The sequence below is a fragment of the Equus quagga genome, chromosome 19 (assembly GCF_021613505.1).
Source record: "Equus quagga isolate Etosha38 chromosome 19, UCLA_HA_Equagga_1.0, whole genome shotgun sequence".
NCBI lineage: Eukaryota > Metazoa > Chordata > Mammalia > Perissodactyla > Equidae > Equus > Equus quagga.
Window position 1 is genome coordinate 27299927 of NC_060285.1, and position 18030 is coordinate 27317956.

Sequence of the window (18030 nt, forward strand, 5' to 3'; positions counted from 1 at the left end):
GGAGCACGCAAACTCAACGACCACGCCACCAGGCTCACCCCAAATGACCAAATATTTTTATTTCACTAAGGAGTGAATTTGAGTAAAAGTTAAAAAGTCTGGCACTGGTGTTTAATAATCAGATAATGTGATATCCAGAGGGCAATATTCCACATATTGGGAAGAGTAACTTTTAGGATCAGAATTAGCTGAAATCATATCAAAGTAAAGGAATTTAATACTAGTTTCTGGCAAAAAGACACGGAGCCTTTGAGTAAATCTGGATCTTTGCTATAATGATGGGCCTGCTGCTGGAATTTAGCCAATGGCACTAGTCAGGAAAGTAGTGAAAATAAGAGAGAGAGAAAGTAGCACCAGGAATGAGATCATTTTCAACCTGACTTTTGCTCTATAGCTCCATGTAAAACGCTGCTAAGTCTTTGGTGGGGGATATTTTTAAATAAAATTTTGCTTTTACAGATGGTTCATGTAGGTCTGTATAAAAAATTGCTGTAACACCCTGAAAGACATTTTAGGAACTTATGTATAAATCAACACCCAGAAAAGCCACTTATCTCTACTCCACTAGAACATAAGCTCCTGGAGGGTGGAAATTCGCTCTGTGCTGTAGCACTGATGCTGGGCACAAAGGAGATGCCTATCATTGTACAGTTACTGGTAACATTGTATTGAGAAGTTATGAGACAGTGTTGGAAACTTCTAGACAGAATCAACTACACAGCAACATTCCAGCTATAGCCAACTCATTAAAAATTATACTTTAATAAACTCAACTAGTGTTTAATTAGTACTGTGTCACTTTGTCTACAAAATTCTGCTTAAAGAGAATTCTTGTATTCCAATGTGAAGAAAACACTGGAAAATGCCAAGCTCTTTCCCCCCCAATTTAGCAATCATAAACAAAAACTAAATGAGATTGAATACAACTTTTACATGAGGATTCTAAAGTTGGTCTTGGGTAAACACTACTTTGGGGAAATACAGCTGCGGGCAGGGTGCCTCACCACCCTTTTAAAGAGCTGCAATAATTAAAGTGATGGTAGTGTAGAAAGTATCTGCAACATATTACAGCAAAGTGCTTATAGAATAAGGCAAGAGCTCTTGAAAATGATTAGAATAATTCTAACAAAACTCCATTAGGGTGGGAGAATAGCAGTAAATAAGCACAGACTGGTGTCTAAGAAGATGGAAAATATCCATTGGGAGAGTTATGGTGACACCCTACTAGTGAACAGTTCCTTTTAACCAAGTTAACTCCAATTGCATATAACCATCAATGGGAGAACAGTAAAGCTGTTACTATGGAATCCACACAATTTTTCTCTTGGATGGTGGTGGTTAAAAAAAAAAAAAGATAATTTATTTCCATTTTTATTTGATGTTTCCAAATATAAAAAAAAAGTCAAAATTCTTACACTGATTATCTCAAAGGAGACCATGCAAAGCAATGTAAGATGTACACAACAATCACCCTGCTGCAGGTGTGCTGCTCTGTGCAACTGTGTGAGCCACCGAAGCCTGAATGCATGTTCACCTGTCCACAAAACCCAACAACAAACATGCAGGATAGCTGCTACTTTGTATCTGTGAGTCCATTTATAAACTATTATTTTTATTTAGGAGGCACTCGGGGACTGAGAAATTTAGCTGCCCAATTTTATCCAACTACCCCACACAAATGACAGTCCCAGCACTGTAAACTGAGGGTTGAGACAGTAGACACTGTTATCTGTGGTAGATGGAGCTGTTGAGCCTGAAGTGTAGGCTTTTTTTCTTAACAGAAATCTCTTTAGGGCCCTTCCTCTAATTTTGCTAGACTAGGTTCCAGAAGAATAGTGAAGAACTCCTCGTGTGAAATTTAAAGTGTGACAACTGTAAAGTGTCTTTCTGCATTATACAGATTTTTGCTAGTTGCATAGACTAAAGACAGGTGGTTAGCTAAATGGCACTGAAGAAAATCCTGACCCCAGTGGCACTACTTAGTCCAAACGTTTCTGACCAAAGGAAATTATACAACAATATTTATAGGCTCATTTTTAAGAGATGGCTGACATTAATACTGTACATATTTTACATGTCAAATACATAGTCCAAGAGTTTATAAAATAAGTTCATGCATTATTACCTCTAAAAATATCATGTACAAGATAACCCCCCCTCCCCATACTTGTGACAGCATTTCAGGTGGACACAGTCTTATATACAAAAACTATCCAGTTTCTCTGTTAAGTATATAATTTAAAGAAACTTCAGAGATTACTGAGAAAAAAATCTTAGTCCATTGAAGGTCGATACAAAGTGTCAGTCTGTGGGATTTAAAATGTTTCCTTTTTAAAAAACACCCAGAATACATAACCTCTGTACAAAGAAAAATATACAAGTTCTGATGACCATGTTTGATCACACTACATAATTTAGAATGAAATGTCATTGGTTAAAAGTTTTTCTACTTTACTCATTCTTTTGACAGCATTAATTTGTGAACTAATGTTTCTATTCAGCTGCATTTATGGCACAGGATCTCCTTTTCAAAACAGTGGCACCCATTTTCCTCAAGTGTAACAGCACTATTTTTAGCAGCAATTGTCTTTTTAGAGATTAACAATTTGTAAAAGAGAGGTATACCTATACTTATTGTCTACTCTGTACTCACCAGGGACAATGGCTACAGGAGGCAAATGTCTATGTGTAGGATGATCTTTCCCTCGTCCCACCCCACATCTTTTTCAAAGGGTTTTCCTCCCACCTCATTTCTGACCTGGTTGGGGAAGTCCAGGAGTTTCAGAGAAGGTACCTATGTATTTTAGATGGGATTCTTGATTTTGAGTATAAAAACAAGTATGAGACAAAATAATTCTTAGTTCAGGGATGTTCCAGTGCCCCAAAAGTTATATGACAACTGGTACCTCTTGACAACCTATATAAGATGAGACATTCTGTGGTGCCCTAACAATCTAGGTCTGTAACAGCTGAACAGCAAAAGGCCCTTTTACTCAATCGTTGACGCAGTCACCCCTGACTGGCATTTGAGGCTAGACTACAATCCTGTGGTTATCGGTAACCAGCAAGTTTAACTGAAGAGGTGTCACTAAACTCAAAAACAAAGTACATTTGTAAAAGGAATTTACATTGAGGGAAATACGGTTCTCAGGTATTCTATGTAAAGAGAGATTATTGATAAAGGGAACTGACAAACATGCTAACTCAAATCCCATGAATACAGTTTTCATGACATGTATTTGCTTCATGCATTTTGCTTACAATACCTCCCTAAAAATCACCAACTCCGAGAGTTGAACTTTATGTTAAAGGACTATTGAGTTATAGGGGAATTTGCCATATCAGGTAGCTAGTGACAATAATACTAGTTGTGAAAATTGAGACAAATGAGTTGACAAATTCCTAAAAACAGCAAATTGAGTCCTTTGTCAAAATAGTTACTGACCCATACAGAAAGAGTCCAAATCTGGAATTTATGAATTAAAATTGTGATCCTATGAAATAAGTTTTTGGATGGGTGGATTTCTTTAATATCAGGATCTTCGTAAATTCCCACAACAGGATTTGTTGAATACGTTAATGCTGTGAATGAGAGACCAATTTAGGGGGAAAATGTACCCACAAGTAAGTTGATCTGACGAAAACCACAGACTGATGTCGAATGGACAAAACACTAAAAAAAATGACAAAATAACATGGGGGGGTGGGGCAGGGGGCACAGTTAAGGCATCTAAAAAAAATTCCACATGGCTTTGGCTTATTAAAATATTTTACACTTTAAAAAAAAAAAAAGATTTGAAATCATCTGAAAAACATGCAAATTGTTTGAAAATCCTGCAGGGCAAATTCAGACAGTTTGCAAGCGTCATTCAGATGTTTGCCAAGGAAAGTAAAGAAGCCTCTCCCCGTGAGGTGGCACATGGTGGGGGAGATGCTCCCAGCCCCCTCTATCTGATACTAGATGGCAACCCAGGGGTCTGTGCAGCAGTTACAAACAAGGTGTTATTATCTGGAAGGGAAGGGACAGTGGAATTGCCATTGGATGGAGAACAACCCAGCTTTAGTTTTTCCAGATACTCTGCATGTACAGGCTTATGACACTGGAGAACTTTGATAGCATCTTCAACTTTGAACCACTCTCTCTTCCTTCCTAGAAAATAGTAATGACATTGGTCACTGTACAATAAAGTCAACTTTAAAAAGCCATATCCTGTTAACAATGCCCCTCACTCCTCCCCCACGAATATTTTTGGAATGGCTTAGATGATGATATATTGGGGAAGAATTTTAAGATAATTCAAATGTGTAGATAACATTGATCGTCCCTTGAACATGAAATTGGATACAAGGATGCAGTATTTGAATTAAGAGAATTCAGATAGAAGAAAAGAGAACGTACCTATATTAACAGAATCTTCCCAATCTTCTAATATTTCAGTGACAGTAAGAACATAAACATATGTCCTGTGCTTTCGGTCTTGGTTCTGCTTGAATATAAAAAGAAAAGCATTTCAATCTACAGGAGTTGGCCATGTACACATTTTTGAGGGGAAAACTCAGTTGTGGCATACTGCTGCAGTAGCCTAGTGTCTCTGCCAACATACGCAAGTATGCACGGTTGTATAATCCAGCACAGAAGTGAGTTTTTGTAAGATGAAACATTTAAATCCCAATGCTAAACTTTTAGCACTTTGATTTCTGTCCATTAGACAAGTAATTTTCATAAAGAAAATCTTCAGACTGGAATGGAATCTATTTTAAAAGAACTGCATTCCTGTCGTTTTAGTCTAGGTTCTATTCTCTAGGGCTAATCCTGATAGCCTTCCAACATGATGCTTCTCTCAGGACCTCTGCAGAACCACATCCCCAGTTCCTTTAGAGCATGTCTCTGAGAGTTTACAACACAAAGCACAGCCCTATAACCTAGCCTGGGGCTTCTCAACCTTGGCTGTCCATTCCATCACCCAGATGAATGGTTTTTTAAGAGACAGCAATTCAGTCCATCTGAGATGAGGCCTCAGTATTGATATTTTAAAAGCTTCCAGATGAACTATGCATAGCCAAGGTTGACAATACCTGGGTTAGTCCATTTCTGGAATATGACATTTTAGTCCTAGTATGTTCAAACTCAGTTTTTACCCATATTAACACTGCCACCTAGTCTTGCGTCTGTGTTCAAAATCAAACACAAGCAGGCCTTGAGATGAAGACGCCTGCCATCGTCTCGGTTAAAATTAGCCTTGTTTGCTGTAGTCTAAGACTACACATAATTGCCCTGATTTTTTCCACCACAAATAACCTGAGTAATCCACTCATTCAAACAGTGTATTACGTCTTTGGGAAGGAATGAGAACAGCAACAAGTTAGAGGCATCTCTCACTCAAAACATTATTGTTCATTATTTTTACAAATCTGTTGTCTTATCTCTATGCCTGGAACATCGATACATTTATTATGCTATGTTCACTGAAATCACCACAGTGAGCGAGCAGGATATTTCTAATTTTCTTATATTCTCTAAAGGAAAGTAACATTGATTACTATATTCTGTTCAGACTCTATAAAATTTAAATAGGATTTGTAAAGCACATAACACTATCACCTTCTTGTGTTATATAAGCTTTATTTGTAATGTGAGAAGTTTTCTTCAAAAATCTTGTCAGCATACTGACAGATATGCTATTTGTACCGTGGCTACACTGATGGAAAACCCTCGACATGTTTTTCAGTTTAACCAGGAGATGGTGCTCTTTAACTGGGGAAAGCAAGGGCGGAATTCTGGAAAAGTGTGACAGTACCTTAAGAACTTTACTCTTACGATTACTATAGTGTTCTGGGAATCATCAATTCTACCAAGTGCTGTACAGATCTTTTCCTGAATTCTTGTTAAAAAAGGCTTAAAAACAAAATTTTATATGGCTCTACCAGGACTGAGACAACCCTTAAATAGTATCTTGTAAAAAATGTCAGTGTGTTTGGTGTACCATGTATCTGGTCTAAATCTTAGATGAACACCCATTTGAGAATAGCTTGGGTCTCCATGACCTGACTTGGTTTCTCCCTACCTTCCATAGTATATATATCACTTCAAATTCCCTCCCCACAAATTCCTTTCTACCTTTAGTAATAAGGGATTACACAGAAGAGGATTCTGTGCTTTTAACATCTATTCTATGTATCTGAGTTTTGTATCCCCATGAGTCCTTTAAGGATAGTCATGTATGTCATTGAATGTTATGTGCTGAAGGCAAAGGGTACATTTCCAGACAGTATCCACAAGAGAGCCAAGCCCTTAGATGATATTGAGGATACTGCACCTCCTAAGAAGTCTACCTGCACAGTATACAGTGAACCAAGAGATGTCTTTCTAGATCAACTCCACTGTATTGTCATATAGAAGTGATTGTTACTGTAATAATGCTGCATAAAACTGATGGTATAGGAAAGTTAACTTTTACTTCCCTCCCTCCTAATCCTTATGACTTACTTGCCTACTGATAGTTTTAGAGGAATATCTAGTTCAGGTTGCTGCCAGATAATCTGGCAGGTTAGGAAGGAATCAATCATTAATCCTATTACCAGCAAGCTGAGAATTACTTTTATAACTCACCTCAAATATGCCCAGGAGTCTGCCTAATTTTCCTTTGACTCCAGCCTATTAAAAAAAAGATGAAATGTAAAAATTTTTACCTTTTCATAAAAAAATTTGTATGAAAGTTATTTTCTGGCTATTTCGATTTTTGAATCTAAACACCATCGGCCTAGGCCTTCCCACACCAAGCCTGCTTCTGTGAAGTTTTTTGTGGCTGTGCCAAGATTTGCAACCTGTGGCTTGCTATAAAATACGGCTTCATTTGTTCCACATGCAACTTCCTGTTCATCAGATTTATTGTCATTTATTTTATAAGAAATGGCAAGGACTAACCAAAAATTAGACTTCCTACCAATTTGGGACAAGCTTTATGAATGAAAATGAACTTTTCTCTATGAACTGATAAAGTAAATGCCCTTCACTCTTCTTACCTGAAGGCGCGTCTCTCTCCTGTTGTCACCGGCTCAGGAAGTAAAATTCTCTCTCCATGCTGCCCTTCTACTCAGTCCTCATACTTTTAGCAAGCATGTGACACACTGACCGGAACTTCAGTGTGGGCCCCATTCAAATCCAGACTGCAAACTAACAGATTGGTGCATGCTGTCTCCTCTATCTAGAATGTGTTCTTCCCTGAGGAGGCCGCTCTCCCTTCAAGGCCCATCGCCTTGAAACCTCGCCGACTACACGCCAAGGCCCAATGAGAGCTACAGCATTTGCTTCACTCCTACCGTAACTGCTGCTCAGTAGCTTTTCATGGCATTAATCTATGCTGTTTTGCCTCTTGAGTAGAAGCGAGCTCTGCATCATCAGCTGTAGGAAGATAAGCAGGCCACGTGTGCTTCCGTGCATGAGTGCACGCCACATTCTACTGAGCTTTCAGACAAAACAAGTAAAAGAAAAACAATCTGCTTCTTATTCATCTGAATAAGAATTACAGCACATGAGTAATGTCTCTGTACATTCTTGCTCAGTGTAATACTAACCTGGCTCTCGGGCAAGGCCATCGTCTTGCTATATATTGATCACCAATCAGACTTACTGGTCTGTTACACAATTACATGTTACACAATTCTGGGGGACTTCCACATTGATTTTAGCTCTATTTTACCAGGTAGAAAAAATATCTGTTTAACAAAATGCTATTGTCACATGCTTAAAAATGTTGAATTAGAGAACAAAAAAGCACCCATGTGACCTGCTTTGTCTTCTTGCCTTCTCCTGAGTGTATGTAGCAAAGTGCCTTGTTTGAACCTCATGCAGAAGACCGTTCCTGTAAACCCCCCAAATACCGTCTGTGTGAAAGGAGAACCAACGAACTCCTCCTCCTCTCACCTCTTCATAGACCTCCCTCACCGCGGCACCACCAGGCTCCTCCTCGGGCTCCATGCCTCCGCCTGGGACGATCCATTGGTCTGGGTACCGACTGCTGCTCACCAACAGCACCTGCAAGACAGACCACGACCGTACACTCCCAGCCGAAGAAGCACTATGGATGTAAGCAGCATTCTCAAGCCCTTACAAGGAGTAAATCTCTTCTAGATTAACCCATTAACATTATTAGGGGTACACGTTACACCACAAAAAAGCAGTGCACAGCCTTTGTAAACGCTGTCTTTCTGAATTCCGAATTCAACAAGAACATGATCACATTACTAAATGATTCTATACCTCACGAAGTCATTTAAACTACCAGGTTCAGTTAGTACAATTCTCCAATTCTTGGATGCTAACAAAGGAGAAAAGCAGAGACTTGGTTTACTAAGCCCCAGAGCTGTATGCACTGAGGCTTGTGGTCACATCTGTTATTCTTTAGACACAGAATCTTACTATTCTTCCAAATTTAAGGACATGTGACTTCAGGGAGGTCACTGTTCCTTCACCTATAAAATGTAAGAATACGTAGAAGATAAGAGGCACTGTGACAAAGGAATGGGAAAATTCATGTAAAGCCAATGCTGGGAACATGGAGAGTTCTTGTTATTTTTATAATTATGATTAGGTGGAAAGAGGCACCCTCCATATTCCAAACCTATATGAATGAGCAAAAGTTGCTCCATTTTGAAAAGAGGCAGCTATAATTTGTGATCTGGAAGAGGGCTGGCAAGCTTTAGCCCACTGCCTGTTTTTGGACAGTCTGTGAGCTAAAGATAGTTTTTATATTTTTAAATTCTATGAAAGCCAAATTTCAGTCTTCATAAATAAAATTTCATGAGAATCCAGTCACACTCATTCATTTCACATGTTGTCTATGGCTGCTCTCATGCTACAAAAGCAGAGCTGGGTAGCTGCGACAGACTGTAGGACCTGCAAAGCCTAAAATATTATCTGACCCTTACAGGAAAAATCTGCAGACCCTGATCAACAAGAGTATTAAGCTTGAAATGTGAAAACACTTTTAAAGAAACAAACTAACTATATTAGCACAGAGTATTCTAGAGGTTCACTATTTTAACAGTACCTGAAACAAATATTGTGGGTTAGGTTAAAATTAACCTCCCCCAAAGGCTATGATAAATAACCAAATGACATTTATGAAGGTAACAAGTGTCTTAACCAATCTGAACAAAACTGTTTGCAAAATTACCTTTGTATATGCCTGTAAGTAAAGGTAAAGGCAGCAGATAAATGCATCAGTTTGGAGCCAAGCTTTCTCTCTAGTGTGGGTCCTGGTTTTCTGACATGCATGGCAGAAGTTCTATCTGCCCAGCTCCCTCCCTACCGCCAGAGAACTGCTGGCCCTGAAGAGTTCACAGGATTCACCTGCTCCCTGAGGAAGCTGCCAGGAACTCAACCTTTCCCAACTGGAAAATTCCAGGCTGACAGTAAGTAGTTGAGCAACACTTCCCTTTCCCTCAAACCTCTAACACGTCGAGTTAGAGTCAATGAACGTTCAAGAGTCTGAGCATTGCTTCCTTGTCCTTGATCTGGGTAGGACTCTGCTGCTTCCACCAGCATGTCTTCCTTCAAGTGAGGAACTGGCTGAACAGCGGCAAATACAGAGAAAGCCCCGTAAAGTACCACCCCGAAGCCTTGACAAAGCCTTGGCTAAAATACTAATGGCTGACATTGAGGGTACCACCAAGTCCAAGTATAGCAATTTTGGTAAAATGAAGTGTAAGACAGCCTTAAATTTAAGCCTTCTTAAGTATTAGCAAATAGGACTTATGTATCAAAATTAGAAACAAAACAGCCAGAATAAGCAAATCTGGCAAGCACTGGAGAAAGGTTTGAACTTGAAGGTGTTGGTAACGGTACAGAGCATAGCCAAGATGTGCTTTATCGCTTGATGCAGGGGCTAATGACAGGCCAATAGTCTACCTTTCAATGCGTCAGTTTCTTCCTCTGGAAGAAGAAGTAACTCTCCTTGTAGGATTGTTGCGTGTTAATGAGTATTAAGTATCTCAGATCCTGGCTTAAGCACTCACTGTTGGCCATGACTAGCTCTTCTGCTCTCCCACCATTTGAGTTGAATCAGCTTACCAGGAATTAGACTTGTTCTCTATATTTTGCCAGTTGTACTTGTTTTATAATTACTGAGAGTTGATGAAATAAGGGCAGAAAGGAATTATCAGAAATACTCTGCAAAGATTCATTAAAGGTGGGTTATTAAAAACTGCTATAAAATTAAGTATGGATGAGACTACTATAAAAGACGGGAAAAAGGAAATTTAAAAAATCCAGGAAGGGTTTGCAAGAGTCTCTAAGCTCAAATTCACTTTAAACAGAGTCAAACTGCAAACTAGATTTCACCTTTGTATATTATTCACAAAAGAAGCTTACCGAGGATCTATGGTATTCAAAGGCTGGCAAGTGAATGTAAGTTTTTAAGTTAAAACAAAAATGTTCAAGCTACAAAAGCATTATATCTTGCATCAAGGGAAAAGGAGAGCCAGCCCTGGTGATCTAGCGGTTAAGATTCCGCACTCTCACCACCGTCGCCCAGGTTTGTTTCCCAGTCCTGGAGCCACACCCCATCTGTCAGTTGTCATACTGTGGCGGCAGCTCGCAGAGAGAACTGAAACTAACAACTAGGATACCCAACTATGCACTGAAGCTTTAAATTAAAAAAAGGTGGGCTGACCCCATGGCTGAGTGGTTAAGTTCGCATGCTCCAATTTGGCGGCCCAAGGATTTCGCCGGTTCGGATCCTGGGTGTGGACATGGCACCGCTCATCAGGCCACACTGAGGTGGCGTCCCACATGCCACAACCAGAAGGACCCACAACTAGAATATACATCTATGTATTGGGGGGCTTTGGGGAGAAGAAAAACAAGCAAAAAAGAAGATTGGCAACAGATGTTAGGTCAGGTACCAATCTTAAAGGATCATAAAAACAAAGAAAAAGGAAAAGGAAACAGGAACTATAGGAACAGTAACCGTCCTGACTGCAGAGTTAGAGGCCTCGTTTCCTGGTCACTAAAGCATGGGTCAGGGATAATCTGGTTGCTGTTGCCTGGATAAAATTCTTACTACACGATTCTGTGCTCTCTAAGCAACTTTCTTGATTACCTTCATAATGGGACAGATGGTGCAGGTGGCTAGCCTCCGAGAAAGTACATCCTTATTTAGCAAATAGGGAGTTTTGAAACTATATCGATATTCATAATGTAGTCTTTAAAAAATGAAATTCAGTGTCATGTATGTAGGTCAATGACTATTATGTTCCCATTTGTCCAAAATAGTCTTTAAAAGCTAAATTACATAAGGTTAGTAATGTTGAATAACTCATTACTATGGTCTTTCTCTGCTTTTCTGAACTAACACTTAAGCTTCCTATTTAAAACCAAATATTTATCTACAGGACATCATTAACATATGACTAAACTTCTCTTCTAAAAGTCAGTGAATGGAACCCCTGCATGGTTCAACATTTCCCTTCATAAATTACTTTTTGGAAAGCCTTACAAAAGCAATTCTATAAACTTTGGACAAATGATTTAGCTTAAATCAAGACTCATCATACAAGAGTCCCTTGACATTCCAAAATGATTAAATCTCATTAAGCCATTAACTTCCTTCAAATGTATCTTTCCCCAAAATGATCAGTTTAAATGAGTAATTAATACCTGTAGTATAGAAATGATTGGTGGGGCTGGCCCCGTGGCTGAATGGTTAAGTTTGCGTGCTCCACTTCAGCGGCCTGGGGTTCACCAGTTCAGATCCTGGGCATGGACCTATGCACTGCTCATCAAGCCATGGTGTGGTGGCATCCCACAGAAAAGTAGAATGACCTACAACTAGGATATACAACTGTGTACTGGGGCTTTAGGGAGGGGAAACAAAAAAGAGGAAGATTGGCAACAGATGTTAGCTCAAGGCCAATCTTCCTCATCAAAAAAAAAAAAAGCTTGAAAAAAAGAGAAATGATTGGCATCTAAACTACCAGCTTAAGAGATTTGACAGTGAGCCTTTGAGCGACAGTACAGATTTGAAAACCAATGTGTTCCATTAAGTACTTGCCTACTCATCTTGAGTACTTCATTTGGAGTTCAAATGAGGTCAAGGCCACATTCGTGTGTGGTGATTAAGAAAGAGCAAGCACTCCATAGACAAGAGTAGACAGAACTATGGCATAGGTCTCCAGGGTAGAAGAAATGAATCTGAATAGCAGAAGCAGAGACAAGGACGATGAAAACTCCCTGTACACACTGGAATAATCTAAACCTATAGAACCCACCACAAAGCATTACTATTCAATATCCCCTCTCGCCTGCAAAACCATCTAAACACTTCTATAACATCCCCAATCTACTAGATCTATCCCATAGCTTTAGCATGCTAACTAATGCTCTAAAAATGGTATTACCGAAGTAACAAAGACAGGTTATAAAAGTGTAGTAAGAGGCTACACCAACAGCTGACAGATCCATACATGGTCATTCATAGGTTTTAAATTTCTTTTCAACTATTCTAGTTATATTGGATTTTGTGTGTCCAACAAGATGACAGAGATGAAAGTCGACATTCAACCTTACAGACAAGACAGAGCTGAGAGCAAAGGAAAGATTTATAAAAAGGAAGCTAGTCAACCCACCAGGTTGCAGAATTAGACTTGAATCACACTCAAACCCCAAGCCAATGCTGTTAGGGGGTGAGAACATTTCTTCCTCAGTGCAACCTGCCCACCTTCACAGAAGCCTTCCTCCCACTACCCGGGCAGACCGCAGCCCTCTCCCCGTGCAGTGAGCAGTCATCGGAAGAGAACACCGTTCACCTGGCGTTGCCGAGAAGTCATTTCTCACACCTGTCTTTTTCTTAGAAACCTAATGCTTTATGCATTTGGAATAGAAGTATTTCTCACTTTAAGCAGCAATAGTGTCATGACAGTGGCCAACTCGGAGCTAGCCCTGAGCCTCACCAGATGAAGGTTCGTCTGTGAATTGGAACGATCTATTATCACCCGGCAAGTCCTCCTCACTGGGGATGTGTCAAAGCATGTAAACTGAACAGTGCTGCTCAAGGCCTGCGTGATGCAGCGATGCCTCCAGAGGCTGGAGGAATGTGGGATTGCCAGTCCCCAAACTGCTTTTGTCTTTCAGCTTTTAGCCCTCTAACTGCTCCCAGTCATGACGTGCCTCTGGGAACAGCCAGTCACTACAAATTACCACACTCTCCCGGAAAAGACAAAGCTATTCAGAGAAGCTCTCAAGTGATCCTAAATCTAAGAATGAGGAGCTTTATGTTGTGAATTGTAGCTATTTAGAAGATGTTCTGGGGTGGTTCTTTCTTCCCATCCTCACGAACCAGGATAGCAACAATCGTGAAAACTACCTCTACCATAGTTAACTGTTTCACAGGCATTTGGGCCAACAGCATATTAGGAACACTCGCCATGCAGAGACATCTTAAAAGAGCCTAAGTTACAAGAATGGTTATTACATCCACTAATGAGCTACCTACTGCTATTACTAAATAAATTTGTACTACTTTTTGGACTATAGAGGCACAGTGCTATAGGAGGATCAGAAATAACAGCTCACTCTGTGAAAATGTGTTTAACCCAAATTAGATTACATCAGATTTGAGAGACGCATGTCAATAATGATAAGTTGGGTTGATGGCGATGTGTTCTCCTAGCGTGTCAGTTTTGAAGTGATGGGGCAAGCTTTTATATAATTAGAGAAATCTCTGGTGATAGATCAAGGCTCGAAAAGAAAAACAGAGTCGAATTCTACAGAAGAGATTTCCCTTGAAGGAAGCGGCTGGTTGAGTGGATTTTTCTAAGAAGCCCTTCCTTAGGTCTGGGAGAGCCGCAGGCACAGATGAAGGCTCTACTTTTCCCACCGAGTCTTAGTTTTAGTGCATGATTTTGTTGAACTCAGACATTTTAGGAATATACATTCGGTGTTTAGCTGACTCGCTGCAGAATGAGGCCCCTGGCTCAGGAGCTTAAAAGCTGATTAGAGCAGTTAAGTCCAAATGGAAGAGCAGTGGTCAGTTCTTAGGACTGTTCTGTCAGTGTTTCTCACTGGCAACTGTGCCTGGATTGCACCCAGGATCAAGTCATTTCTATTTATCCCTTTAGCACTCCATCCTCTTTTGCTGCCAGATCATTCTCAAGCTTGAACACATCTAAAATCTGAAAGTTCACTCTTCCAAACTAAGAGTTCCTTTCTTGCCTAGCAGCTCCTTAGCCCTACATTTAAGGTGTTCTGTTTTGCAGTCATTATTTGTTCCATGCTATCTTCAGCTGCAGCCCAACTAGACCACAGGCCCAAGTCCTATGCCGTTTGTGATGCTTGGTCCTTCCTTTCCCTCTTCCTGAAATCCAAATGCCAATGACTCACATTGGATCGTAACCCTGGAGCACCTCTTGGCACTTTTATCTTACTTTATTTCCCTTTGTATCAGTCATTTGTCTAACCTCCCACTACAGAACACAGTCCTTAGGAGCTGACAGTTCTCATCCTTGCATCCCTGTTCAAAGTATCGTATACGCAAATATGTCCAATGGAATCCGTTTTTGGTTACCTTTTGTGAATGGACTGTCTTCTTTCACTGCACAAGCACAGTATCCCAGCTACTCTATAGGAAACTCATTTGTGGGCTTGTCTGGAAGCCCAACTGCCAAAACTAAGGGTGGTTCCCCACAGAAATAACTAGCCGGAAAGAGGACCAAATGAACATGAGACTTAGAAATAAAGGGCTTGGGCTCAAAACAATCTGGCAGCTTCCATGACCTTGGGACAAGTTATTTCTGCTGCCCAATTTCTTCCTATACAAATGCTAATGTTTATGATTTACCTCAGAGGGCAGAAAAAGATAAAATGGGTTAACACATAAAACCACCCCCAAAAGAATACAGACTGTGCTGTTAGAACAACTGTCTTTCCTACAACAACCTGTTCTAAAGTAAGGGCCACTTCAGTAGAGACAGCCAGATCAGAACACTGCGTAGCTTTTTGGGGTCAAATAGCAATTACTATTTTATTTCAATTTACACTCTATAAACTTTTCACCCTAAAATAAAGCACACATTGAAATCTCCCAACCAGGATGTAGGAGTTTCCTAATCCGGTGTGAAGAAACATTTCTTACCTATTAGCTAAAGAAAGGTGGGTTCTGGCTGGTTTGTATCCTATCCTTGGAAGACTAGCAACGGAATTTCAACAGAGCGGGAAGAAATTCATAGCAAAACAGTAAGATGTGCAGGAAAGTAACTAATAGGCTTCGTTCTGTAATTATCGTATAACAGAAAGAGCCCCGACTATACACAACTACAGCAAGGAAGGTCGCGAAGAAAAGCTAATAAAGTTGGCCGTGCATTTTTTAGAGAATGCCAGCATCTTCCTTCAGAGCACATTCTGTAACCAAGTGATTCACTTGGTTTCTCAACGGACAGGTTACCAGATTTACAAAGTTTTATGTAATGGATTTCTCTGGTAAATTCTCCAAATCTTGCTCCTTACTTCATTTTATCTAACGGCGCCAGTCTGTTGACTGAACTCGATGCTAGGAATTCTGCATTTATTACAATGGAAACAATTTCCAGGCACAAAAATAACTCAGTTATCTGCTAAAGTAATTTCTGAAGCTCTCCTCAGACTTTCCTTTACCATTCACACAATACGGATCACTTTGATTTCCTCCTATTTCCCATATTTCCCCCTAGGAACTTATGTATTTACAAAGCCTGAATTCCAAGTTCACATTATGGCAAGACTTCAAAGTCACCACTTTCAGAAAGGCTTTCAAGCTCAGCCTCACAAAATCTCACTCATTCAGCAAACAGAGTGCACCTAATTGCTATGGGCGGGGCCCTGTGCCAAGAGCCCAGCATCAGGAGCAGGAACCAGATCCTGAATTCTGGCTCTCCCACTTCCTAATTATGTCATTTGGGCAAAGTACTTATGCTCTGCAACTGTCTCCTCACCTGAAACCAGCGCTAAGAGGATTAAATGTAAGCAATGTAAAGGTCTTCAGGCAGCGCCCCCTACACTGTAAGCACTCAAGAATGTGATTACACCATCGTGAGCCAATCAGACAAGATCCTTGACCTTCCTGGATCACTTCTGGCTATTATATTCTTTGATATTCAAAGTTTGCTGTCCTCCCGTGGCCCTTCCCTCAAGGACCTTCTAATCTTTTTTTCACAGAATGCACTTAATGCTTGTAGACTCTGTTACTTTGTAAATGTTCAAAACCTTTCCCCCTCTACTTTCTAGCTCTCCTATGTAGGCCCAGCTCATAGATACAGACCAATTTCTTCTGAAAACTCCTCCCGGATTTAGGGTTAACACTTAAAGGCCCCCAAGTGAGCACTAATCAGCACAAAACGTTTGGTTTCTTTTAAAAAAATAAACAAGAATTTGAAGAGCACCATTTTTCAAGCACTTTGATTTTTGTTAGCATAGTAAGAACAACTAAGCCACTGAGCGTACACTATATCATACTCATCCTAACTACAGGGACTAGCAATAAGGAAGCCATTAAACTCCCACCTCCAGCTTTAGCCTGGGATTTTATTGGACACAGTTGGTGAGAGCAGCAGAACTCAGAATGTTAATTTTTTCCCTGTCTAATCACTTTAGGAGTGGCGATGCTAAAAGATTTTCATCAGCTACCAATCAACTGTTATCGCCCTAAGCAAATATAAAAGAGGGAGCCCTTTGCAAATTAAATAAATGTAACTGAAGTAAAAACTGCTCTCCAAGGAAACCGCAAAGGCTTCAATATCAACCCAATGCAGATGGGTAAATTATAGAAGATAGACTGCTTACTCTTAGACAAGAAAGACCGCTCCTCTCCAGATGTCAAGCCAAACACAGCAAAGGAAAGAAGCTTTGATAAATATGCTGAGAGCGAGAGATCACTGTCTGAAAATGGCAACTTTGCCCACCTCTTGTCCATCTCCCCCCTTCTGGCGTTATTCACATTTTTCATGAACCATCTTTCTGCAGGCAGAAAACTTTAAAAGAATACGCTTTTTTTTTTTTTTAATAAAAAGCAAGTATAATTATGCCAAGTGCTTGTGAGTTAAAAGCATTCACTTGAAAGTGGAATTGACCGAACCAGACTGAATGGGTTTTATGTTAAAGCTCGGCGGCTGTTTGGCTGTTTCACAAACATGCCGGATTGAATCCGAAACCGCAAACTGCTTGTAACGTGGAAGGAAAATGTAGCAGAGGCAGAGAAGCGCTTGGGCTGCAACACTCACGCCATTTCCATCTCCTCCGTTCACACTCAAGGTTTATCTGGCTTTGCGCTCAATTCGCGTGTTAAGATGGTGACTCCCGCTAGGCGCGACCCATTGGCCCCGGGACCTCGCCAGGCGGGAGGCGGCCTCCCGCGTTCACGGCGGCCCCGCGGAGCCCGGCGGCTGGGCGAGCCCCTTTGTCTCCTCTATCAACCCAGAAAAAGGAAGGAAGGGAAGGAGGGCGGGCGGGGAGGAGGGAGGGAGGGAGGGGGCTATCCCTCCCAGCCCCGCGGCCAGACGGAGGGTCGGGCGGGCAAGGGGACGTCCCCGCCCGGCCAGCCCCGGCCCGCACCCCCGGCGCCCCGCCGCCCTCACCTCGTCCTCCTGCTCGCTCCGGAAGCACAGGCACGCCGCCCGCTTCTTGAAGCCCTCGCGGTCGTAGGTCCGCGTCTGGTTGGGCTTGAACTTCATCATAGAGGCGGGCTCTTGCTGCCGCTGCTGCTCCAGCCGTCGCCGCGGGGGCCCGGCCGCCGCCACCCCGCCGGAGAGAGGAGGCGAGGGCGAGTCGGGGCGCAGGGAGGCGAGGCGGCGGCGCGGGGACGAGCAGCGAGGCCGGTCAGTCCGGGAGCCGGCGGCCGCTCCGACGCGGGGCAGAGCGCGAGCGCGGGTCACTGGAGCCCGGGAGCCAGGGAGCAAGCGCCGCCTCTGCCGGGGCGTCCGCCGCTCTCCATGGAGCCCGCCGGCCGCTCGCCTGCGCTCCCTCCTGCCGCCGCCTCCGCCGGGGGAAGAGCGAGGCTCGAG

General features: G+C 41.6%; 1 protein-coding gene across 2 annotated transcripts; it reads right to left on the reverse strand.

The window, feature by feature from the left end:
- Positions 1 to 1355: 1355 nt before the first annotated feature.
- NUDT4 (nudix hydrolase 4) lies at positions 1356 to 17734 on the reverse strand. 2 transcript variants are annotated; one of them, XM_046646804.1, is made up of 5 exons: positions 17605 to 17734; positions 7925 to 8035; positions 6611 to 6655; positions 4400 to 4484; positions 1356 to 4150 (listed from the first exon to the last, which is right to left on the reverse strand). In XM_046646804.1, the coding sequence occupies exons 1-5, from the start codon at positions 17701 to 17703 to the stop codon at positions 3948 to 3950; spliced, it is 543 nt and encodes a 180-aa protein (XP_046502760.1). In that variant the 5' UTR covers positions 17704 to 17734; the 3' UTR covers positions 1356 to 3947. The 2 variants fall into 2 exon arrangements, with proteins under 2 accessions (XP_046502760.1, XP_046502759.1); XM_046646803.1 differs by having other exon boundaries at positions 4400 to 4487.
- Between the last annotated feature and the right edge of the window lie 296 nt (positions 17735 to 18030).